The following is a 26,847-nucleotide window of genomic DNA, read 5'->3' on the forward strand; positions in this document are numbered from 1 at the left end:
GAACTCAGGAAAGTTAATAGTGATATTTTGAAGACAGCCCACACTACAGAACAGGAGATGCTGGAGACCGTAAAACACATAGTGGTGGATTAACCCCTGCAGGTTGATTAAGTGTATCCCAGAACATTGTGAGAAGATAGGAAAGGAATGCAGGGCCACTTGCAGAGATATTTGCATCACTGATAACTATGGGTGAGGTGCCTGAAAACTGGAGTGTTTCTAGTGTTGTGCCTTTGTTGAAGAAAGATGGCAAGGAAAAGCCTGGTGAGCCAAGCATTAGTGGTAGATGAAATATTGGAGGGGATTCTCAGAGAATCTGTGCATTTGGAAAGATGAGGACTAATTAGCAATAGTCAGCATGGCTTTTTGTGTGCCAAGTCATATCTTATGAATTTGGTTGAGTTTTTTGACAAATGACCTATGAGACAGATGTGGGAAATGAAGCTAAATTGTCTACATGGATTTTAGCAAGGCCCTTGACTAGATCAATCAAGGGAGGCTAGTCAGGAAAGTTAGATCACATGAGATCCAGGGAAAGCGAGACATGTGGATAAAACATGGACTTGATGATAGTGTACAAAGGGTCATGGTGGAGGGATGTATTACCTACTGGAGACCTGTGACTAGTGGTGTACTGCAGGCAACGTTGCTGGATCTGTTGCTGTTTATCATTTATTTAATTATTTGTATGAGATTTTAGATTACAGAGTTAGTAAATTTGCAGATTAAATTGAAATTGTGGTATAGTGGATAGAGAAGAATGTTATCTAAAATTACAATGGGATCTTGATCTAGTGGGCCAGTGGGTCAAGGAATGGCAGACAGAGTTCAGAACACAGAACTTAGAACAGTATGGCATAGTACAAGCTCTTTTGAAAACAAAGTTGTACTGACCTTTACCTACTCCTAGGTCAATCTAACACTTCCTTCCTGCATATCCCTGGAGTCTCTTAAATGTCTCTAATGTACCTGTCTCTACCTAGCAGTGTGTTCCATATACCCATCACTCTCAGCGTAAAAAACCTTAATTCTGACATCCCCCATACTTTCCTCCAATCACCCTAAAATTATATCCTTTTGTATTAGCCATTTCCATCCTGGGAAAAATGTGCTGGCTGTCCACTTGATCTATGCCTCTAATTGATTTATACACCTCTTTCAAGTTACCCCTCATTCTCCTTTGCTCCAAAGAGAAAAGCCTTTGTTCATTTAACCGTTCCTCATAATGCATGCTCTCTAAATCCAGGCAACATCCTGGAAAATCTCCTCTACACCTTCTTTAAAGTTTCCACATCCTTCCGATAATGAAATGACAGGACTTAACACTGTACTCCAAGTATGGTCTAACCAGAGTCTTAGAGAGCTGCAACATTACCACATGGTTTTTAAACTCACTTCCCTAACAAATCAAAGCCAACACACCATATATCTTCTTAACAACCCTATCAATCTGCATGGTAACTTTGAAAGATCTATTGATGTGGACCCCAAAAACCCTTCATTCCTCCACATTGCTAAGAATTCTGCCATCAACTCTAACTCTACCTTCAAGTTTGACCTTTCAAGGTGTAGCATTTCACCCCTTTCTGGATTGAACTCTATTTGCCACTTCTCAGCTCAGCTTTGCATCTTAACAATGTCATATTGTTACCTATGACACTCTTCTATACTATCCACAACATCACCAACCTTCAAATTATCTGAAAATTGACTAACCCACCCTTAGATTTCTGTATCCAAGTCATTTATAAAAGTCACAAATTCAGGAGCTCCAGAACACTTACTGCAGAATGCCACTGGTCACAGAACTCCATCTACTACCACTCTCTGCTTTCTGTGGGCAAGCCAATTTTGAATTCACGCAGCCAAGTTTTCCTGGACCCCATGCCTCCTGTCTCTCCCAATGAGCCAACTATGGGGAACCTTATTGAACACCTTACTAAAATCCATGACTCAGTACCAGAGATGCGATCACTGCAGTTTTCCCCTGGTGGGACATCCTTAACAGTATCCAAAGCAGTATACTTACTTTTGAGGGAAACAGCCACAAGGATACTCTGTACAGTCTGCCTGTTCCCTTTCCTTTTGCTGACAGTCACCCGACCACCCGCCTTGTGCAACATAGGCGTGACTACCATCGTGTAGCTCTTATCTGTGGACTCATTCTCCCGAATGATCTGTGGGCCATCCATCTCCAGCTCCTGTTCTCTAACCCGACCTGTAAGAAGCTGTAGTTAGATGGCACTGGAGGGCTCCCAGATCTCCCTCATCTTGCAACAGGTGTACACCACTGTCCTGGGATCTATTCTCACCACTCTAGCTGGGCACTAATAAAGAAAGAAACTTGACAGAAACCTCAAGCAAGCCTCCGCCTCTCTCGCCAAAACCTCTTGAGTGATAGTCTCAGATCTGCACTCTATCCCACTCCCACAACGGCCACTCCACTGAAGACTAACTTCTTTTTATTTGCCCCTGCCAAGTGCCTAATAAACTCAAATAATCTCAAGCTTTTAAATCTGGTGCTACTCATCACAAGTAATAGCACCTGTGATCAGCAGAACTGGTTGAGTAGTTAGTGTGAGATAAATGAGAGGGGTCGCACTTTGGCAAGATGAATTAAAAAATGACTTACACAGAAAATGGTAGGGCTTTGAGTAGTGAATAGGAAAGATTTATAGACATATGGGTAAAATACAAACAAATAGGGCTTGCCACGCTGGGATGCATTGTGTTCAAGACCTGTGGTTTATACATTTCCACATTTGTTGATTAAACAAACTTAAGTGGCAATGTGGGTAATGCTGAGGATGCAATAGGTTTCAAGAGAATAAACACAAGCAGAGTGAGTGGACCACGTGAGTATACAATGTGAAAAAATCTACTTTGATTGAAAAAAGAACAAAAATACTGACTTTTTTAATTGCAAGAGATTGGGGAATGATAATGTTCCAAAGAACGTGGGTAGCCTCACACATGTTGTATTGAAAACTAAAATGCTAGTGCACCAATTAGAAAGGGAAATGCCATTTTGGAGTTTATTGCAAAAGGATAGGGCCTTGGTGAGACATTAGTTAGAATACTGTGTGCAATTTTATTCTCCTCAGCTATAAAAATAATGCACCTATCATAGAGGTGGATTAAAGATTCACTACGTAAATACGAGGAATTCTGCAGATGCTGGAAATTCAAGCAACGCACATCAAAGTTGCTGGTGAACGCAGCAGGCCAGGCAGCATCTCTAGGAAGAGGCGCAGTTGATGTTTCGGGCCGAGACCCTTCTTCAGGACCAACTGAAGGAAGAGCTAGTAAGAGATTTGAAAGTGGGAGGGGGAGGGGGAGATCCAAAATGATAGGAGAAGACAGGAGGGGGAAGGATGGAGCCAAGAGCTGGACAGGTGATTGGCAAAAGGGATATGAGGGGATCATGGGACAGGAGGCCCAGGGAGAAGGAAAAGAGGGAGGGGGAGAAACCCAGAGGATGGGCAAGGGGTATAGTCAGAGGGACAGAGGGAGAAAAAGTAGAGAGAGAGAAAGAATGTGTGTATATAAATAAATAACTGATGGGTAACGAGGGGGAGGTGGGACATTAGCAGAAGCTAGAGAAGTCAATGTTCATGCCATCAGGTTGGAGGCTACTCAGACGGAATATAAGGTGTTGTTCCTCCAACCTGAGTGTGGCTTCATCTTTACAGTAGAGGAGGCCGTGGATAGACATGTCAGAATGGGAATGGAATGTGGAATTAAAATGTGTGGCCACTGGGAGATCCTGCTTTCTCTGGCGGACAGAGCGTAGGTGTTCAGCAAAACGATCTCCCAGTCTGCGTTGGGTCTCGCCAATACGTAGAAGGCCACATCGGGAGCACCGGACGCAGTCCAGCCGACTCACAGGTGAAGTGTCGCCTCACCTGGAAGGACTGTCTGGGGCCCTGAATGGTGGTAAGGGAGGAAGTGTAAGGGCATGTGTAGCATTTGTTCCACTTACAAGGATAAGTGCCAGGAGGGAGATATATGTCCAACATATTATTCTCCGTGACTTCCGCCACCTCCAACGGGATCCCACCACTAAGCACATCTTTCCCTCCCCACCTCTCTCTGCTTTCCGTAGAGATCGCTCCCTACGTGACTCCCTTGTCCATTCGTCCCCCCCCATCCCTCCCCACTAATCTCCCTCCTGGCACTTATCCTTGTAAGCGGAACAAGTGCTACACATGCCCTTACACTTCCTCCCTTACCACCATTCAGGGCCCCAGACAGTCCTTCCAGGTGAGGCGACACTTCACCTGTGAGTCGGCTGGAGTGATATACTGCGTCCGGTTCTCCCGATGTGGCCATCTATATATTGGCGAGACCCGACGTAGACTGGGAGACCGCTTTGCTGAACACCTACGCTCTGTCCGCCAGAGAAAGCAGGATCTCCCAGAGGCCACACATTTTAATTCCACATCCCATTCCCATTCTGATATGTCTATCCACGGCCTCCTCTACTGTAAGGATGAAGCCACACTCAGGTAGCCTCCAACCTGATGGCATGAACATTGACTTCTCTAACTTCCGCTAATGCCCCACCTCCCCCTCCCACTTTCAAATCTCTTACTATCTCTTCCTTCAGTTAGGCCTGATGAAGGGTCTCGGCCTGAGACGTTGACTGTACCTCTTCCTAGAAATGCTGCCTGGCCTGCTGCATTCACCAGCAACTTTGATGTGTGTTAAAGAATCTCTAGGTTGGTTTCTGATGTGGCAGGTCTGCTATATGAGAACTGGTTGAATGGTCTAGGCCTCTACAGAGATTGAAACAATGTTGTGACCTCATTGAAACATTGTAAGTTCTTTGTTGATCTTGACAGGGTTGTTGTAGGAGGAATGACTCTCATACTTGAGAAGAATGAGGTGACACAGTGTCAAAATACCTGGGGTAGGCTATTTAGGAGTGAAAATAACAAGTGATTTCTTCATTCAAGAAGCAGTGAACCTTTGGAGTTCTTGAACCTGTAGGGTTGAGGAGTCTTAGGCATTAAGTTCATAAAGAACTGAGACTGATACATTTCTAGATATTAAAGGAATTAAGTAATACGGAACATCATGCTGAAGTCGAAAAAAAGACAAGATTTTATTGAAAGGCAGAGCAGTGTTGAGAAGTCAGACAGTCTATTGCTACTCCTATTTTTGTTCATTGTTATCTCAGATAAATAAGGGAGTGAAGGGAAATCTTACCATGATGAAAAGTCAAGAATCTCTATAATCCTATAAAATAACCGTCAATAAGGTATTTTATTCTCTGTGAGAGAAACTTTCAGAATGTTTCTAGCCAACTTTCCTTTCTGCTAAACAACTATTCCAAAATATCTTACAATTTCTATTTTATGGATTCCTGTTTAAACAATGTTTTCTTACGAATTTTCTCACTTTTTTCCTGAGTCTGTTGATTTAGGTTAAGCTGAGTAATTATGGCTCCAGTGAATCTTGTTCAAAAATAAATTTCCATTTGTGATCCTAGATAGTCGATGGCTGGATATTTATTCTTACCTTAGTATCTGGCATTTCACTCAGGAACAAATACAAAAAATTGAGCTGAAATGAGAACCATTAGTTCATCTGATCAAGTCTTACAAACTACCTCTCAGATCCCTTACAATAACAATGTAAACATGATTGGTCTTCACCACCATTCAAGCTGCAAAGAGAGTCTGAAAGTAAATCCAGTACCTTTTTTTGACAATATTCCTGAGGTCAGAACTACAGGATTTTTAATTATAAAGCTGCCACCTTAGGAGTTAAACAAATTAATATGTAAACTCCACCAAAAAAAAAGATTTGATTCTAATTTCAGTTCTCTGAGCTTCACATCAGATCTGTAGGTAACCACCGCTCGCAATGTCACTTTTTATTTTTGATTGTTGGAGCAATACAAAGGAAACTCGTTTGTAAAGCTTTCAATGCCAGTGTGGAATGCCACTCCTGCCTTTCTTAAGGATCTCAGTATAGCCACCAGTTGCTGATGCCTGCAGGTGAGAAAAACCTTCTAGTAAATGAGGTGTTGTTACAAAGTCTGCATTTTCCTACTCTATTACTAATAATGAATTTCTTAGTGTTCAGCGTTATTAGTATCCGTGCCTATGTTCTAAAGAGAAGACTGAATGATTGCTAGCTCTTTGGAAGAGTGTATGTAATTGAACACACATTATCTAGGCACCAGGAGAAACCACAGTACTACAGCTGCCATCTCATGGCCTACATTGAATATTGCATCGTGGAATCTGTCTTGAGTTTGCTCACAGTAACTTCTAAATTGTGTTTCAGAAATGGAATGATTGAAGAACTTGAATTCATATTGTCAGCTGAACCAAATGGCATTTCATGAATTTACACCGCCTTTCTAGTCAATCTGATGTTTTACTGAGGGTATACTACCTTTAAATTTTCCTCAGATTCTTTGCTGATTCTAATCTCATATTCATCATGCACTTTTAGCTTGAGTTTGGGCAGGAGAACCACTACTAATTCTTCACAGAGAATTGTAAATTGAAGCCTTCAACATATGTAAAATGGGTAAAATGACATCTCCCTCATTCAATTACTGAAAAAAAAACTAAGCCTATTGACTATCTATCTCTGCTCAGCTCACTATAGCATCCTCACTGACAGCTGATTCTCAGTAGAGAATGGAAATTTAAATTAAAATTCAGTTTCAGGATGTTGGATTTCCCCAAGAGCATTTCATAAAATGAAGTCTGATCAATCTATGTCATTTTTGCACCATCAAGGTCCAGATAAGAGGGTGAATAAGGTCTTAGGAGATATCCAAGAGAGCCTGGGAGGCGTCTACTGCATATTCATATAATTTATCAAGATAAATCTGTTACAAAATTAGATAACCTGCTTATTCAAGCAAAGCACAGCTACAAAATTCCTGATGCAGGGCCTCAACCCAAAATGCCGACACATTTCCTTTACTTCCACAGATGCTGCTGACCAGCTGAGTACTAACAGCAGCTTATTTTTTGCATCGGACAATAATCACCTGCGACAGAAAACAGTGGGCAGCCAGGTGATGTCATATGTCAGTAGATTGTGTTGAGGAACAAAGTGGAGGAAACACTGCACTTCTAATGGGGTGTGACTCCAAACTTGGGAAACATGACTTCAGAGGATCTCGTCAAGTGCTGCTAAATCACTTTGGAGAAGTTTTTGCACTGGTCAGCAAGATACCAAGAAAGGCAAGGCTTCATAACCAAGTCTTACAATGAAATGCCTCTGCAAATGAAAGTAATTTGTTTCCTGAACTTTCTTTTACTATCGCCTGTCTTTCCAAATTGATAACCAGTGAATAAGATCAGCATTGTTTACGATAGAATTTCTTAAATCTCTCTAATTTAATTTAGAAATTCTTCCATTAGTCAAAAGCTTTCCTTAGTCTGCACAATGCAAAATATAATCATGTAATTCAAAGAAGTGTCCAGAAGATAATAGCTGGAAATTATAAAAGCTTATTCACATAATTATTAAGATGCAAGACAAAGCTTGTGCAAGTCATTTTATGTGCTTAACAAAAGCCGCAGGCACCCTTTACATTCATTATGAACAAACCAAAAACAGTTGCCTTACACTGACGTCATTACGTCAGACACCATCTCTTAAAGTGAACACCACAACTCAATGACAGTGCGAATTATGTTGAACGGTTTCTATTCTGAACAATATGTGTCATATGTCATCCATTACATTACCCTACACACAGGCCCCCCCACCCGCCACCAAGAATTCACCAAAACCGGCGTCGTGAGTCTGTCTGGAGCTCATATGAGCTGCCTGGCTCAGGTCCTATGTACGAACAAAAAATGAATGAGGTAGAATGTAAGTCAACAGGAACCCAAGAGTGCCGTATGCCATGATGGGAGGTAGGAATAGGTGTAAAACAATTGAGTTTCCTGAGGAGAGTGGAATACTGCTGACTAGACCAGTCATGTGCTAGGAATAAGATCACTCAGCACCTGAAGTCACTGCCCGTACACCAACTTAGCTGTGGAGGACTGCAAGTCCACTTTTGTAACTATTCAGAGGCCCAACAGAAACCTATGGGAGACAATTGTGCTAACAGACGTCCATCAGGGAAGCCCTCAAGAGCAGCCTTTAAGGAATGGTGAAACTGCTTAGCTATTGGACTGTGGGTGATATGCCGTGGTGTGATGCAGTTTAACACTGAGGTTCTGGTACATTGCGGCCCAGAGGCCGATGTGAATTGAAGACAGGTTTCAGAAGAAATGTTAGAAGAGGTGCTGAACCGAGTGACCCAGGTGCTGAGGAATGCCTGAGCCACGTCTGCAGCCATTATTAATGCTAGAGTGGCAACATCTGGTCATTTGGTGGTCCACCATGGTAAGGAGATATATGAAACTGCAGGACGGGATAGAGGACAAACTGGGTTCACATTGTCATGGGCAAACCATTACTTAGGGATCTCGAAAGGTGCCAATGGGGAACCTTGACACACCACATAGGTTATATTTCAGTCTTGCACATCCTTCATAAGGCCAGGTCACACAAACTTTAAAGCAACCAGTTTCTGTGGAGTCCTCCTGCCCAGATGTGAAAGACCATGAATGGAGTTAAAAACAATATGCCTCCAGTTTGCATGCACTATGGGGTGAGGGTGACCGGTTGAGACATCAAATAGGACAAAAACTCCTGCATCCCTGAACGTGACGTCAGCCAACCGCAGGCCAGTGACTGCTGTCCTATAAGCCTGGACCTCTGGGTTGGTAGCTTGGTTGATTGCCATGCTGACATAGTCAACCCTGATGTGCATGGCAATGACAGCAAGCCATGGGAGGCAATGAATGTGCTGTATGTCACTCATGAATTCCGAAATATAGGCCAGGTGGCATTACTACCATGCAGACTAAGGGTCTGACACCTTGGCCATCATGTGCACGATGGGCTTATGTGATAAGTGTTTGGTTTTGGATGCACTGGTGCAAGTATGTCATCCAGGTAAACAAAAAGTAAATTGAAGTCTTTTAACAGAGTCTATTAGTTGCTGGAAAGTCTGTGCTGTGTTTTTCAGCCCAAATGGCATGTGCAGACACACATGTGTAGACTAAACTCAATTTTAACAGCACTTCTGGGAACTTCTTCAATGCACACAGGCACCTGATGGTAGCCTCTGACTACTTTAGAGAAAAATTATCTTTCCGGCTAAACATGCTGAAAAGTCTTGAATATGTGGGACCAGGTAATGATTTGGGGTGGTGCACTCGACGAGGTGGTAATAATTGCTACATGAATGGCAAACACTATCGGGCTTAGGGACCATGTGAAGGGGTAAAGCCCAAGGATGTTTTGACCTGCCTACAATGGCAAGCATTTCCATGTTAGCGAACTCAGCCTTTACATTGGCCTGCTTTTCTGAGTCCGGTCTACGCACATGGGTGTGGACCAGTGACTCAGTTGTGAAAATGTTGTGCTGGACCCCATGCTTTGTGACTATATTGGAAAATGTAGGCTTGGGAATTTGCCCAGCAGGCAGGTAAATTCACATGTGGTGTGAATGCACTAGAAAGAATCATCACAGGGAACTTACTGGGGATACAGGGTAAAAAAAAAAGAAGTCCTTTGTGTCCACAAGCCAGCAGTTCTTAAGATCTACTAACGGTTCTTTGGCAAACATGAAATCTGTACCTAGCAGAGGGCAAGCAGCTTTAGTCAAGCTGAAGTCTCATGTGCAGCATCATCCACTGAAGCAGAATGCCATGTGCTGCGTCCCTTAAGTCCAGATCCTGCTGTCATTGGCAGCTTCCAATGAGGGTCCATTACTCTCTGCCTTATAGACAATGGGTGATGCTGGCAGCACACTCACTTGAGCGCCTGTGGCACACAGGAAGCATCGCCCTGAAAGGTTGTCCGTAATGAACAATAGAAGACCCTGGCAGCTGGAACATATGGTGTTCACAGACTTACAATGTCCCAATGTTCTGGCACTGTCGAAGCTGCGCGGTGGTCGGCACTTCTTGATATTCGTGTCAAAGCGTATGTGGCAAAAACATTACTTAACAATGTCTGGTTCAGAGCTGCAGGGATGTGTCTGCTGGGGGCTCTGCTGCCAGCGCTTATTGAGACAGTGAAAGGAGGAGGAACGATGCATCTCTGCCTGGCTGAGTGTAGCCATTTTAGCAAGCTCCGTATTGTCCTTTATGGGTGTATTAGTGAGACCTGTGCAAACTTTATCAGGTATTAGGAGTTCAAAAAAAAATAAAATATGATGATGATTACCTTGGAGAGATAGCATGTGCTCCATTAATTTTGAAGACCTAGCATCACCCAGGTTGAGCATGGAGAGCAACTGTTTGGCACTCTTAGACTCAGACTCTGTAATAGATGAGTTTTATGAGTCACATACAGTATTTATTAGGTTCAGGTGGATCTTCCTGTAGACTTACCATTCTGATGCAATGGAACTACTTTGTGATGCTGCGATGTAGTAAAATTTGGTATTGCCCACGGTGGTTTCTCACAGTGTGAACTGGGCTTTTGCCCGTGCAGACCATGTGGTAGTGTACTGCTCCCAAAAGTCTGGTAGCTTCAAAGTGACTGCATTAGTTGACATGTTGTTGAGTAACTCTGCAATCATTTGTGACTGTTGGGGTCACCAGTGTAGGACTTTGTGAATAAAATATGCGTGAGACATTTTGTGTGGTTAACTAACACCACAGCCCTTTACTTCCATTACGAACAAATCAAAAGCAGTCACTTTACACTGATGTCATTATGTCAGAGCGTCTCTTAAAATGAACACAACAACTCAAAAAGTGTTCATGAATTATGTAGAACAGTTTCTCTTGTGAACAATATGTGTCATCCATCATCTATTACATCACCCTATATTTGCCTAAGTTGATGGTAAAGTCAGCAGAAGGGCCGCTCCAGGATTCTAGAGCTCATAATACCAAAGGACAGCACTCCTCTGGGCCAAAATGGAAAACACAATACCAACAGTCACACACAGCACATATATATACATTAAGAATATAGCCTTCCCTGAGTAACATGGCTTGTGGATTGATGGTGCGTGGAGCAACGTTTCTGCAAGAACAGCCCACAGTAGCTCTCATCTTGCACAAGTGCAGCCACAGATGAACACAATCCAGCTTGTCTTCCAACACCGATGGGAAAGGGGCAGCCCCAACCCAGTATGGAATCCAGTGGCACATAGGCAGCTTTGGTGTCTTCTTTCCCAGAAGCTGCAACAGGCAACCCCAATGCACGAGGGCCTTGTCCATGCAGCAGCTGAGGGAACACAGCTCACCAGCCATCGGACCTCGCCAATGAACCAGTGCATTGTACTCACATTATGCAGTATCAAGCATCATCTTCATGAGTTTAAGAACAACAACACTGTTGTTTTCCCGTAGTAAATCAAAGCATACAGTAAATGGATATGTGCACTTCCAATTTAGCCTACATTTAGTGTACATACAAAGCCGATGTCTTACTTGGTATTTGCCAACAATTTAACAAGCATACATGAGGTTGACTATACTTTAGAGGACAGAAGTGCTCACAATTTTGTTGGCTTGTACCTTGCACTCTATATTTCCTCTGGTGACACCCTTTGTTACTCTATGGAAGACCTTTGCCTTGGACTGATGAGCTTAAAGCTCCACCAGTGATGGTTGGGACTATGTGGTTACTGAGAGCAGACATCTTGTGTTTTCAAAATTTGACAGTTGCAGTAGGGGTCTTTAGCATTAATTTTGTCATTAGGGTTTCTCTGAAGATCCCTTTCCAAAGCGAAATCATAGTTAAACCAACATGTGCCCATTCCAAGTGCGAGAACAGTTACACTTCAGTACTGAGGTTCAACTCCCTGATTTTCTCTCTGGGTATATACAGCAGCAAGATTGTTGTTGAAATCAGTTTTCATCATAGTTTCTCCAGAAGTTAATGAATGCACAGAGAAAAAGACCCTTTCTTTGTCCATGATCCTTCAACTACCATTGTCTTCATTGGCCATCAATTTGCCAAAACTGTCCAGTCTCAATTACAGCAGAAAGCCAGCAGATTACTTTTCAAAATATCTCAAGCACTTATCTTAGATGTGTGAGATCATTTTAATTTCCATATAAGGCATAAGCAAGAGTCATCTCTATTTCTTTACTGTCAAAATGCTGACTAGCCAGCTGAGTATTATTTGCATTTTTTCTGATTTGTTTTCAGACACCCCTCATTTGCAAATTTCTTTTTGTTTTAATTATCAGGCTATGTTGAATGGTGAGGTTGAAGGACAGGGAAGTGCATGCAGAGGACAAGAACAGGTATAAGCTGCTTTATTTCTTGTTTCCAGTGTAGGTCTACTCCTTAACCTTTGGATACTGTTGGGGGGGTGGGGTGACAACCTAGCAGGGGAAGTCGCAGTGACCGGTCTTGGGCACAGAGTCTGGCACTGTGGCTCAGAAGGGAAGGGGATAGAAGAAGACTGCCATAGTGATAGGGGATTCCATAGTTAGATCAGTAGACAAGAGATTCTGTGGATGCGATATAGACATCTGGATGGTATGTTACCTCCCAGGTGCCGGAGTCAGTGATATCTCGGATCAGGTCCATGACATTCTAAAGAGGGAGGGTGAGCAGCCAGAAGTTTTGGTACTTACTAGCACTAATGACATAGGCACGAAAAGGGAGGAGGTCCTGAAGAAAAAACTTAGGGAGTTTGGTAGAAAGCTGAAAAGCAGGACCTCCAGCATAGTAATCTCTGGATTGCTGCTTGTGCTACACAGCAGTGAGGGTAAAAATAAGCTGACTTAACAGAAGAATGTTTGGCTGAGGAACTGGTGCATGGGGCAGGGTTTTCAGATTTCTGGATCATTGAGATCTCTTCTGGGGATGACTTGTACAAAAGGGATGAGTTACACCTGAACCTGAGGGGGTACAATATCATTGCGGAGAGATACGCTGGAATGATTGGAGAGAGTTTAAACTAATTTGGCAGGGGAATGGGAAACAGTGATAGGGCTGAGGATGGGGCAGTTGTCAAACAAGCAGAGGTAGTGTGTAGTGAGACTGTCAGGAAGGACAGACAGATGACAGGACAAAATTGCAGTCAGTGGAATGAGATGCAGTGTAACAGGGACAAAACCCAAAAGGGTGACGAATGTAGGCCTGAAAGTGCTATATTTGAATGGAGGCAGTACTGTATATGGAATAAGCTAGATGATCTTGTAGTGAAGATAAGAGATTGGCAGGAATGACATTGTGGGCATCACTGAGTCATGGTTGAAAGAAGATTACAGTTGGGAACATAACATTGTATCAAAAGGACAGGTGGTGGGGTGGCTCTGCTGGTAAAAAATGAAATCAAATCCTTAAAAAGAGGTGATAAAGGATCGGAAGATATAGAATCATTGTGTGTAGAGTTAAGGAACTGCAAAAGTAAAAAAGAACCTGATGGGAGTTATATACAGGGCTCCGAACAGTAGCTGGGATGGAGGCTACAAATTACAGTGGGAGATAGAAAATACATGTCAAAAGGGTAATGTTACAATAGATATGGGGGATTTCGTTATGCAGGCAGATTGGGAAAAGCAGGTCGTTGCTCATTTTGGACACCAAGAGAAGGAACTTGTAGAACGCCAACAAGAGAGCTTTTTAGACCAACTCATGGTTGAGCCCACTAGAGGATCAGCAATTCTGAATTGGGTGTTGTGTAATGAACCAGATTTGATTACTGAGCTTAAGGTAAAGAATTCCTTTGGAGACAGTGATCATATTATAATAGGATTCACCCTGCAATTTGAGAGGGAGAAGCAAAAGTCAAATGTATCAGTATTACAGTGGAAAAAGAAGAAGTATTCTAAAGGAAGGATGATACAGACGTGGCTGACAAAGGAATTCACAACCAACATAAAAGCAAAAGAGAGGGCATAAAATACAGCAAAAATTAGTGGGAAGTTAGAGGATTGGGAAGCTTTTAAAAGCCAATAGAAGGCAACTAAAAACGCCATAAGGAGGGATAAGATGAATATGAAGGCAGGTTGGCCAATAATATCAGAGAGGATAGCAAGCATTTTTTTCAGATAAAAACAGAGTGAAGGAAAGGTGAGAGTAGATAACGGATTGCTGTAAAATTATTATGGAGAGGTAGTAGTGAGATACAAGGAAATAGTGGATGAACTGATTAAGTATTTTGCATCAGTCTTCATTATGGAAGACACTAGCGGTATGTCAGAAGCTTGAGAATGTTGGAGTAGAAGTGAGGGCAGTTGCTATTACTAGGGAGATGGTGCAAAAGTCTGAAGGTTGATAAGTCAACTGGACCAGACGGACTACACCCAAGGTTCTGAAAGAGGTAGCTGAAGAGATGGTGGAGGTATTAGTAATACTCTATCAAGAATCAGTAGATTCTGGCCTGGTTCCAGAGGACTGGAAAATTTAAAATGTCAATCCACTCTTCGAGAAGGGAGGGAGGCAGAAGAAAGGAAATGGCCAGTTAGCCTGATGGTTGGCAAAGGCAAATGGTTGAGAAGATGTTAGAGTCAGTCGTTAAGGATGAGGTTTTGGGGTTCTTAGAAGCACATGATAAAATAGGCCAAAGGGAAAATCTTGCCTGCCGAATCTGTTGGAACTCTTTGTGGCAATAACAAGCAGGATAGACAAGGAGAATTGGTGGATGTTGTGTACTTGGATTTCCAGAAGACCTTTGACAAGGTGCCACACATGAGGCTGCTTAGCAATAAAAGAGTTCACTTTATTTCAGGAAAGGTACTAGCTTGGATAGAGCATTGGCTCATCAGTAAGAGACTAAGAGTGGGAATAAAGGGAGCCCATTCTGATTGGCTGCCGTTGACTCCCAGTGTTCTGCAGGGTTCGGTGTTGGAACCGCTTCTTTTTACGTTGTATATCAATTGATTTGAATTACAGAATCGACGGCTTTAAGGCAAGTTTGTGGACAACACAAAAACAGGTAGAGGAGAAGGTAGGGTTGAGGAAGCAAGGAGGCTGCAGAAAGACTTAAACAGATTAGGAGAATGGGCAAAAAAGTGGCAGACGGAATAGTGTTGGGAAGTGCATAGCTATTCACTTTAGAAGGAATAAAAGCATAGACTATTTTCTAAACAGAGAGAAAATTTAAAAAATCCAAGATGCAAAGGGACTTCGGAGTCCTCATGCAGGATGCCCTAAAGATTAACTTGCAGGTTGAGTCATTAGTGAGGAAGGCAAATGCAATGTTAACATTCTCTTCGAGAGGACTAGAAGTTAACAATGATGTTATACTGAAGCTTTATAAGGCGCTGGTGAGTCCTCACTTAGAGCAGTGTGAGCAGTTTTGGGCCCCTTATCTAAGAAAGGATGAGCTGACATTGGAGAGGGTTCAAAATAGGTTTACAAATATGATTCTGGGAATTAACGTCTTATCATATGATTGTTTGATGGCTCTGGGCTTGTACCCATTGGAAGTTAGAAGCATGGGGCGGGGGGGGAGTCTCACTGAAGCCTATCAAATGTTCAAAGGCCTAGATAGAATGGATGTGGAGAGGATGTTTCCTTTAGTGGAGGAGTCTAGGACCAGACAGCACAACTTCAGAATAGAGGGACGTACTTTTAGAACAGAGATGAGGAGGGATTTCTTCAACCAAAGTGTGGTGACTCTGTGGAATTTGTTGCCAGAGCTGGCTGTGGAGACCAGGTCATTGGGTGTATTTAAGGTGGAAGTTGATAGATTCTTGATAAGTCAGGGTGTGAAAGGTTTCGGGGAGCAGGTAGGAGAATGGGGCTGAGAAGGAAATGAATCACTCATGATCACATGACGAAGCAGACTCTTTGGGACAAATGGCCTGATTTTGCTCCTATGTCTTATGGTCTAAACCAATAGTAGCTGATACTCAGTTCTTCTGATGCTGTCCCTCATGGCTTTAGATATATGTAGTCAAAATACAAGCCCAACTCATTGTTATAAAACACTTCTTTTGTTTATATGTTTTCCAAAAAAAAAGCAAATAGCCACAGTATTTTTGTGGTTGAGGAAGATGCATTTTCTAGTTGGCATGCATGAAACTTCGGGATGGGCACATAAATGTTGATGATTGACAATGATGTTCACCTGAAAAATGCAAGAATGAAAAGAAAGACTTGAGAAAAGATAAAATATCAAACATTGCTTTGCAAATTCAGTGTGCACTGAGAAAGCTACTTAAAGTTGTTTCATTGCCTTAAATACACCATAGAACATTACTCTGCCTTTACTTTTCTTTGCATTAAAAAGTCAACCTCTTTAACCAAGTGTTCCTCATCTCTCTTCACACTTCCTCTAAGGTTCAGTGTTAGTGCCTCAGGAAATATGTCTCGTGATGTCATAGAGAATTACATCATAGAAACAGGCCCCTTGGTGCATCTAGTCTCTGCCTACCTGATCTTCTGCCTAGTCCCATCTACCTGCACCCAGACCATATCCCTCCATACCCATCTCATTCATGTATCTTTCCAACCCTCTGTTAAGCATTACATTTGATCCCACATCTTCCATTTCCACTGGCAGCTCATTCCACATTTGTACTGCACTCTCCGAGTGAAAAAGTTTCTCTTCAGATTTCCTTTAAATATTTCACATTTCACCCTACACTGGTGATCTCCAGTTCTAGTACCACCCAAATTGAGGGCATGTTTTCACCCTAAACCTCTCATAATTTTGTGTACCTGTGTAAGATCTCCCACATTCTCCTGAACTCCAGGGAGTAAAGTCCTAAACTACTCAGCCTTTCCCTCTAACTCAAAATCCTCAAGTCATGGCAAAGTCCTTGTAAATTTTCCCTGCAATCTTCCAGGCTTACTGATACCTTTCCTGTAGGAGGTGTCCCCCACTTTCTGAATGTTCTCTTTACGACATTTCGCTTTTACGAAAGACCTACATTAGTACCTGTTTCCCTTAACCGAAAGAGGATTTTCGCTTTTACGAAAAAAAAACGCTCGCTTTAAACTTGTGTTTACCCCGAGAAAGACTACCATGACCATGAAGCCTTGCGCAGACTGGTGTGTGCACATACGTGATGTGCGAATGCGTGTATGTGCGCATGCGTGACATGTACATGCGTGTACGTGCTGATTTTTTTCGACAAATCGATTTTGGCTCAAACTTCCCGATTCTGTTAAGTGAAATTACACTGTACATATATTATTTCTACTTTATATAGGCTGTGTATTTATCATATCGTTCCTGCTTTTACTATATGTTAGTGTTATTTTAGGTTTTATGTGCTATTTGGTATGATTTGGTAGGTTATTTTTTGGGTCTGGGAACACTCAAAAAATCTTCCCATATAAATTAATGGTAATTGTTTCTTTGCTTTACACCATTTTGGCATATGAACGGTTTCATAGGAACCGGATAGCGGGGGAAACCTGTTAGATGACAAGAACTGCACACAAAACTCTAAATTCTGCCTCATCTATTATGATGTACAACTTCATCTTAACGTTGTAACCCCTGTACTCAATGCTCTGATTAATAAAGGACTATGTGCTAAAAGCATACAACCATATCTACCCAGATGCCATTTTCAAGGAATTATAGAACTGTACTCCAAGGTCCCTTAGATCTACAGCACACCTCAGAGCCCTACCATAAATTGTGTAAGACTCAACCTGGTTTCTCCTTCCAAAGTGCAATACCATACACCTGTCTCCATTATATTCAATCTGCCATTTTTCAGAGCAACACATAGTTTTACCGTATTATCATCCAAATTATTAACAAAATGATAAGCAGCAATGGAGCCAGCACCTATCCCTGCAGCACTTCCCTTGTCACAGGTCTCCAGTCAGACAGGCATCCAGCTACTACCACTCTTTGGCCTGTCAGGCTAAACCAATGTTGAATCCAATTGACTACTTCATCTTGAATGCCAAGCGGCCCAACTTTCTGGACCAATATCAATGTGGGACTTTGTCAAAAGTCTTGCTAAAGTCCATGTAGACAACATCCACTGCTTTTTCTTCATCAACCTTCTTAGTAACCACCTTAAAAACATTATAAGATTTGTTTTACATGACCTGTCATGCTGACTTTCCCTAATCAGGCCCTGCCTATCCAAATACTTACATATCCTATCCCTTAGAATACCTTAAATCAACTTTGTATATTTATTACGTATAAATTATATAACTTAAGATTTGCTTGCTCACCTCTCTCTCCCCTTTCTCGATCTCTCTATCTCTACCTCTGAAGACAGACTGTTTATTGATATCTTTTCTTAACCGACTGACTCTCACAGCTATCTTGACTATACCTCTTTCCACCCTGTTACTTGTAAAAATGCCTTTTCCTTTTCTCAGTTCCTCCATCTCCATTGCATCTGTCCTCAGGATGAGGCATTCCTTTCCACAACATCTGAGGTGTTCTCCTTCTTCAGAGAACAGTGTTTCCCTTCCTCTACCATTGATGCTGCCCTCATCCGCATCTCCTCTATTTCCCAGATATCCACTCTGACCCTATCTTCCTGCCACCTTAACTGGATAAAGTTCCTCTTGTCATTTTCTACCACCCAATGAGTCTCCACATCCAGCACGTCATTCTTCCCCACTTCCACAGAGTTGTCGCCCTCCCCTTCTTTTTCATTCCCCTTTCTGGTTCTTTTCTTACCCATTCTCCTCTTCACCTTCCTGTGGTGTTCCTTTTCATCCATGGTCCACAGTCCTTTCTTATCAGATTCCTTCTTCTTCAGCCCTTTACTTTTCCACCTATCACCTCCCAGCTCCTCATTTCATTTCCCCCTTCCCCCATTCACCTACTTTCCCCTTCACCTGGCTTTATTTATCAAGCTCTGTCTGCCAGAGAAAGCAGGATCTCCCAGTGGCCACACATTTTATTTCCACATCCCATTCCCATTCTGATATGTCCATCCATGGCCTCCTCTACTGTAAAGATGAAGCCACACTCAGGTTGGAGGAACACCACCTCTTATTCCATCTGGGTAGCCTCCAACCTGATGGCATGATCATTGACTTCTCTAACTTCCGTTAATGCCCCTCCTCCCCTTCTTACCCCAACCCTTATTTATTTATTATTTTCCCCCTTTCTCTCTCTTTTTTGCTCCCTCTGTCCCTCTCACTATATCTTCCTCTGGTGCTCCCCTCCCCCTTTCTCTCTCCCTGGGCCTCCCATCCCATGATCCTCTCCCTTCTCCAGCTTTGTATCCCTTTTGCCAACCAACTTTCCAGCTCTTAGCTCCATCCTCCCCCTGCTGTCTTCTCCTACCATTTCAGATCTCCCCCTCCCCCTCCCACTTTCAAATCTCTTACAATCTCTTCTTTCATTTAGTCCTGACAAAGGGTCTCAGCCCGAAACGTCAACTGTACCTCTTCCTATAGATGCTGCCTGGCCTGCTGCGTTCCACCAGCATTTTGTGTGTGTGTGTTGCTTTACTTATCACCTTCCATCTTGTACTCCTTCCCCTCCCCCTCTTCTTATTCTGGCTTCTTTCCCCTTCCTTTCCAGTCCCAATGAAGGGTCTTGGCCCAAAACATCGACTGCATTTTCCTCTCAATAAGTACTGCCTGACCTATGTTCCTCCAGCATATTGTGTGTGTTAGTATGGATTTCCAGCATCTGCAGAATATCTTGTGCTTTCTTTATAACTGATTGTTGATATTGGCTGACTCATTAATATTGGCTGAGGAGCTTTCCCAGATAAATTGGCACTAAGTGTTCACAATATGCAATTATAGGAGCAAGTTTCCTGTTCCTTAAAATAAAACAGAATTTCCAATTCTGACGCAGTGTCATTTACCTGTAACTTGCTAGTCAAACCAACATGGCACAGTTGGTTGTGGTATCATCTGGATCCCACACGATAACATGACACTGCCTGATGAAGAACAATGGATTCTTTCACCATTCATTTCTCAACCCATGCCATCAGACTTATTGCTTGTGCATGTTTGTGGTTGTTGTTGAAGTTGAGTGGGTATTAAGTTTGCCTACACATCAGTTACTGAAATCTTCCAAAGAATATGAACTATATTGTGATTCATGCAAGTACTTCTTCTTTTTGTTATATATTGTCCTTTAAGAATAATCCATTTATGTATCACATGAATCCCAGACTTCAGAAGTGCAGCACTTCAAGTGATTTATAGTTTTTATAACAGACACTTTTCTTAGATTACAAAATAAGGCAAGGGGATGATTCTTCCATTCAGAACTTCATTTTCTACAATGAACATTGGACTGTTCTGAGGACAATTAAAAGCTGAGTCATTCATTTCCTTCCACATCATCGTTCCGGTGTTAGATTTCAGGTTTAGCAGAAATATGACTAACATGTTGAGCAAGTCTTCTGTTCAAAGTGGTAAAAGAATGCAATTCAAAACATCATTGAGTTAGAATTGGAGTTGCATCTTCCACTGGATTTTTTTTCACTTTATGTGTATCATATCATCTGTTAAGCAGTTAGTGGCTACTTATCCAACTGATGAACAATTTCTGTATTATTTCCCCCAAATACCTATCAAAACTCCCTCAACTTCTTCTACTCTAGCGGAGTGCTACACACCAAGGGGATCTACAGTGCCCAATTAATATATCAGCCTGCACATCTTTGGAATGTGGGAGAAATGGAAAGCCCAGTCAGATGGAGAATGTGCAAACTTTTACACAGATGGCACTGGACATCAGGATTGATCCTGAGTCACTAGAGCTATGAGGCACTACTTCTACTTGCAGTGCTACTGTACTGCCCAAGAGAATCCTGGTTGGATCTTCCAATGCATTCTGAGCCCGCTTTCCAACTTCCACCTCACAAAGTCATTTAAAACTCACACAAAATGCTGGAGGAATTCAGCAAAGGCGTGGCATGGTAGTGTCACGGCTAGCTGAACAGTTTACAATACCAGCAACTCAGGTTCAATTCCCTTTGCTGTCTGTACATTCTCCCCGTGACCACCTGGATTTCCTCTAGGTACTCTAGTTTCCTCCCATATTCGAAAGATGTATGTTAGTTCATTGTGGGCGTGATATGTTGCCGCTGGAAGCATGGTAACACGTGTGCGATGCCCCAAGCACATCCTCGGACTGTGTTGGTTGTTGACACAAAATGACATATTTCACTGAATGTTTCGATGCAGATGTGTGACAAATAAAACTAATCGTAATCTTATCTCTGGGGGGGGGATAAACAATTGTCAATAAGAACAAGAACAATGGCTGTATTTTCACACAGCAACTTATTAACTTAAATAAGAACAATTCTTGCTCTGACTTTTGCCCCTTTCCTTTTAGTCCTGATGAAGGGTCTCAGCCCAAAATGTTGACTGTTTATTGTCCTCCATAAATGCTGCCTAGCTTGATGATATCCTCCTGCATTCTGTGAACTTTGCTCAAGATTTCCAGGCTGCAGAACTTTTTGTGTTTATCATTTAAAACCGGTATGTTTCCTCATATCTTCTACAATGCTCAATTAACCAGATAGATCTGATCTAGTTTTGAGTTAAAACTTCTCATTTTGTAATTAAAAACCCTTTTGGATCTTGCTCCTTATATTACTTCAATGTCATACACCCAACACTTTTCAGATGTCCAATTCTGCATACCCAACTTCATTTAGATCACAAATGCTTACTTGTTACGCAGAAGGAAGCCATTCAGTTTGTTGAGTCTATGCTGGCTCCAAGCACAACAATCCTTTCAGTCCCATTTCTCATTTCCATCATATACTGGTTAGCATAACACTTTGCAGTACCAGTGGCTAGGGTTCAATTACCACCTGTCTATAAGGAGTTTGTACATTCTTCTCGTGATTCCATGGGTTCCCTTGCATAGTCCAAAGACGTACTGGTTGGTAGGTTAATCGGTCATGTTAAATCGCCTCTTGATTAGGCTAGGGTTAAATTGGGGGTTGCAGAGCTGGAAGGGCCTAAATAAAATGCTACTCCAGGTTATTTGAGCAATTTAGCTCAAAAGCACTCTAAGGTTCTTCACCTTACACTTTTTCTATAAGAATCACTTGTTAAGCCTGTTACCTATCCAAATATTTATGTCATTCAAGTCGAAGTTTCTGTTAGTAATATTCCCGATACACCGTACAATACTTTGACGAATACGCTTGAATAAATGCTTGTTATTGCTAAGGAGAGCATTCTTTGCGGAAATGATGTTACAGGTTATAGGAGAAAGAAGAACCCAATTCCTCTTAAAGGAATTCGGTGAAACCAAATTGCTTTCTTCCCGTACTTAATAACGCAATAGCATTTTTGTGACAGGATGATAAGCAAGTCGATGGATCAGAGCCATCAAGAAAAAAAAATTCCTGAACATATTTTGGCTTTACGAAGTCAGTATCTTCGCCATATGAGTCAGAGCTCTCTGACTGAGAGCAAATCAACAACGTGTTGCCTATAGGAAGAGATATAGAACATGACCGTCCCAGAAAGAGAGAGGCGTGCGCATCCCTCTCGGCCGTCACACGCTCATTGGCTGGGTTTCCCACAGCGTTATTTGTTATTGGGCGACAGCGCTGTTTACCAAGCAACGATCGTGGGATTGCCGGGATAGTAGGATTGAAGCTGGAGGACTACAGGAAGTCCTCCGAGCTGCCGCTGATGCCTAACGACAAGATGGCTGTTGGTGGCAAGTTGGAACCAGTAGCCACCAGCACAGCGGCGTCTTACATGTACAAAGGAGGATAGCTGGAGACGAAGGTTCCCGCTTTCATACTGCTGGGATATTATTAGACTGATATATGGACAGCAATGGGGTCTCAGACCCTCCAAATCTTGAGACAGGGAGTCTGGGCTTCCATCACTGGCGGATGGTATTATGATCCTCATCAAAACACATTTGTGAATGCTTTCCATCTCTATATCTGGCTCTTCTTCCTTTGTTTCCCATTTACACTGTACATGGTGAGTGTCTGCTTGTGCAGTTTATACCATTAATCACTCCTTTTGCTTTGAAATTCGCTGTTGGGGTTCCGGAGATGAGCATATGCAGGGTATACGCTCTATGTACAGCGTGAAAGAGTCCCGTCGCCAAGAAAACAGCCTAGGTAGGAGTAATACAATGGGACACTGGTTTAAAATAAATACATTTTGTATTGGTTTCTATAGACGAATTAGAATTAACAAGCTAGTCACAAGATGTATACCTGGCACTTATTGCGAAATCAGCTTGAATGCAATGATTTTTGGGGTTAAAAACATTCAGGTTTCAATATTTCGACACAATGCGATCATTGCTAGACAGCGATATGAGAGCTAAGTGGAACAAATTTTAATTTTCCTTCGGGTTAGTTTAACATAGATTGACTCATGCTTTCATTTAACTTGTTTGTTTTTGTGGAATTGTTATGAATAAGATGAAATTAATATTTTAAACCATTTATAACCTAGATAAATGTGCTAGTCTTTTATGTAAACCTACTTTGTTATTCCGATTGCAAGGATTGCCGGATTCTCTACAGCCATCCTATATTGCCAGCTGGTGTTGTTTTTCTGTTTTGTTACTGGTTGTAATATCACCTGATTAATTTAGTAGGTCATGCATCTGGGAGAAATGAACTTAATGAAGGTAAGAATAAATGAGTTGTGTGTGTAGCTTAAAAAACAATATGGAAATGGAAAATTAATGTTTCACAACTGCATACTTGTATCTAATGATGGCCTTTTTTATGATAACTGAGGCACTATATGTGTAGCTTTTGGAAAACAAAGTATGATAGTGTATATCATATAGGCAGGCCACAGTTATGTGAAATGTAAGAATGATTCACAATTATGTGACCCATCTCTGACTGCTTTAGTCACCAAAGTGTTTAAGTGGCAATGAGCTACATCTTGCAGAGTAGCTTTAAGTGAAACACAAAAGCCTATTTTCACACAATAAACTTCCATTGGGAAGTTTGTTGTGTGAAACTGCATTGGGATGATGAACAGATAATATGCTTTAGAAATACAGAGAAGTATTGGAAAGGACATAGGGCATTACATCCGTGCATTTGAGCAAACTAGCGCCATGTTATCTGATGTAACAGGTGGCGTCTTGTTTACCAGAAAGATAGCACTTGTGCTAGTACATGATGCTGTCGATAACCTAAAGTGTCAGGCTGGATTTGTGGATTTGAATTCTGGTGGTTCTAGGTTTTGTGGAAACAACTTGCATTTATGGAGTGCCTTTGAAATAAATTGTCCCAAGGTGCTTGGCAGGGGATAGAATTTGGAAAGAGTAATTTTAGGGTATTTTACTTCTAAGAGAGAAGAAGTGTATTGTGAACTTTAGATGGCATAAAAAGTTTAGATGAAGCATTAAAACATCTCTCATTTCTGATGGAGGGTCTTTGACTTGTAACATTAATTGGTTTCTCATTCCACAGATGTTACTTGACTGGCTGAGTTCTTCCAGCAGTTCTCATTTTGTATCTCAGTGTTTTATCATGGTGACACTCTCATGTTTTCAGATGGATTTTGGGATTAATGGATTTGGGATTAAACTGGCCCAGCAGTGGAGAATGTGAGGGAGCAGTGAAAGGAAACAAAATCTCACTTTATTTCAGTGCCTCTGCTCTTCTAATTATGGAATTCTGGGATAAGTCAAGATTAACTTAAAATACCAGATTTTGGTTTAGAATGGTCTTTAAAGGCTTGATGCTAATACTGGGTACCTAAATCAGGTGTTGTTATTAATGATCTCTCAATTTGATGTAAGAATCAATAAAATATATATATTTAAAACACAGACACGAGGAAATCTGCAGATGCTGGAAATTCAAGCAACACACATAAAAACGCTGGTGAACGCAGCAGGTCAGGCAGCATCTATAGGAAGAGGATCTAAGAGCTGGAGTAGATCCACCCCTCCCCCTCCCACTTTCAAATCTCTTACTATCTCTTCTTTTAGTTAGTCCTGCCGAAGGGCCCTGGCCCGAAACATCGATTGTACCTCTTCCTATAGATGCTGCCTGACTGCTGCGTTCACCAGCATTTTTTGTGTGTGTTGCTTATATTTAAAAACAAAAGGTTTTAAAAAAAAACTCCCATCAGGCAGGAGATGCTGTAGCATTAGGACAAAACTGGTTAGGATGAGAAACAGCGTCTTCCCTTGGCTGTAAGACTACTAAACTCCCTGGCACTACCCATGTCTCATCATGAATAAAGCACCAGTGGCACTATACTGTTAATTTTTAACTTACAGTATGTGCACCTTATTATTTTGTTAATTTATTTGTGGTACTATTACTTTATGTGTGTGACACGTGTTGTGCACCTTGGTCTGGAGGAATGTTGTCTTGTTTGGCAGTATGTAGGTGTGCAGTTAAATGACAATACACTTGAGCTTGATCTTGTATCTCAAGCTTGCATCTTACAGGGTTAGGAGCACACCCATCCTCTGAGAATGTTAAAATTGGCCATATGCACCCCATGTTCTGCTCCATTGTGCAATGAGATCATAACTGAACTTTTATCTTGGCTCAATTTTCTTACTCTAACCCCATCTTTCCTTGATTAGCTGGAGCTAATAAAGCACTCCTGGACAATAAATTCCGAAGATTTGCTACAATCTGGTTTTAAAGTTTTAATGCTTAGCTTTATTTGTCACTTGTACACCAAAACATACAGTGAAATGTGTCATTTGCATCAACAACTAATACAGTTCAAGGATGTGCTGGGGGCAGCCCACAAATATTGCCATATTTCTGTTGCCAATATAGCATGCCATAACTTAGTGACCTGTACATCTTTAGAATGTAGGAAGAAACTCATATTCATGGGTTGAGCTTACAACTCCTTATAAACGGTGGCGGGAATAGAACCCTGGTCGCTGGCACTGTAAGGCATCACGCTAACCACTAAGCTACTGAGCCACAGTAATTTTGATTGATGGTTGATGTTGTTTTAACTTGTCTTGACCTTAAGTGTTAATCCCTTATTTTGAAATAATGACCCCTTTGTTCCCGATATGCCCGTCAGAATTGATTGTGTTTCCATATACTCACCTAATTGAAAGTACAGTGGATTCCGGGACACATTGGAACCACCAATTAAGCAACAACTGTAATTAGCTGAAGTTTCATGGAAGTAGTTAAAAAGGTTTAAAAAGACAAACCAGTAACAAATTATGTATGCAAATGAAATACAGAAAAAATTAGAACACTACTGTAGTACTATAAAACTATGTATTACTTCCTAATATTTATCGATGGAACAATTCACCCACAATGTGTTCTTGTGACCATAAATGAACAAAATCAGCGCAGACACTTATTACAAATAATGGACTGCCTTCATACAATGCTGTCGACAATTGCATCCTTCAAATCTTCATTTTCTTTGTAATGTTCACGATGATTATTGATAGCTTCAAATTCTTTGTAGTTTCTAACTTGTTGAAGTAGTGGTTGTTTCTGGCATCTTCAAACCTGAATGCTTGAAACTGCAATGAGCAAAACAGTTCCGAATTGTCTTGCTGCTTATTTCTCGCCAACTATCAGTGACAAAAATTGCTGCTTTTTGCACACAAGCACATGCAACTGATGCCATTTAAAGACTGTTTGCTCAAAGCTTGGTGTTGTGTCTAATGGCAATGCAAGTCCACACAACATGACACTAATTAGAAAAGAAACTGTTTGGCAACAGTTTCCTGCTCCAACTAAGCGGCATGGTATCCCAAATAAACAAAAGGAATCCGGGCTTTTTTCTAGATTAGTTTTTGTTCTTTAATAGTTGTTCCAAATAAGCAGGTGTAGTATTGTTAGAGCATAATTGGCGCAAGACATCTCTTCTTGTACTGAAGTGTTCTTGTAACATACCATTTGTTTTCTTAATTGCTTGATGTGAATGTATGATAACTTCTAGTGTTTTCTATTTAAAACA

The 26,847-nt window shown here is 41.6% G+C and overlaps 1 protein-coding gene across 5 annotated transcripts in view; it reads left to right on the forward strand.

The window, feature by feature from the left end:
• The first annotated feature begins 22,567 nt into the window (after window positions 1-22,567).
• pcnx1 (pecanex 1) overlaps window positions 22,568-26,847 on the forward strand; it is a 264,326-nt gene continuing 260,046 nt past the window's right edge. For all 5 annotated transcript variants that reach the window (XM_063052231.1, XM_063052251.1, XM_063052241.1 and 2 more), the window contains exon 1: window positions 22,568-22,884. In XM_063052231.1, coding sequence (XP_062908301.1) covers window positions 22,732-22,884 — 153 coding nt within the window. In that variant the 5' untranslated portion in view covers window positions 22,568-22,731. The remainder of the gene's footprint in view (window positions 22,885-26,847) is intronic.

This window comes from Mobula hypostoma, chromosome 1, assembly GCF_963921235.1.
Source record: "Mobula hypostoma chromosome 1, sMobHyp1.1, whole genome shotgun sequence".
NCBI classification, from domain to species: Eukaryota; Metazoa; Chordata; class Chondrichthyes; order Myliobatiformes; family Myliobatidae; genus Mobula; species Mobula hypostoma.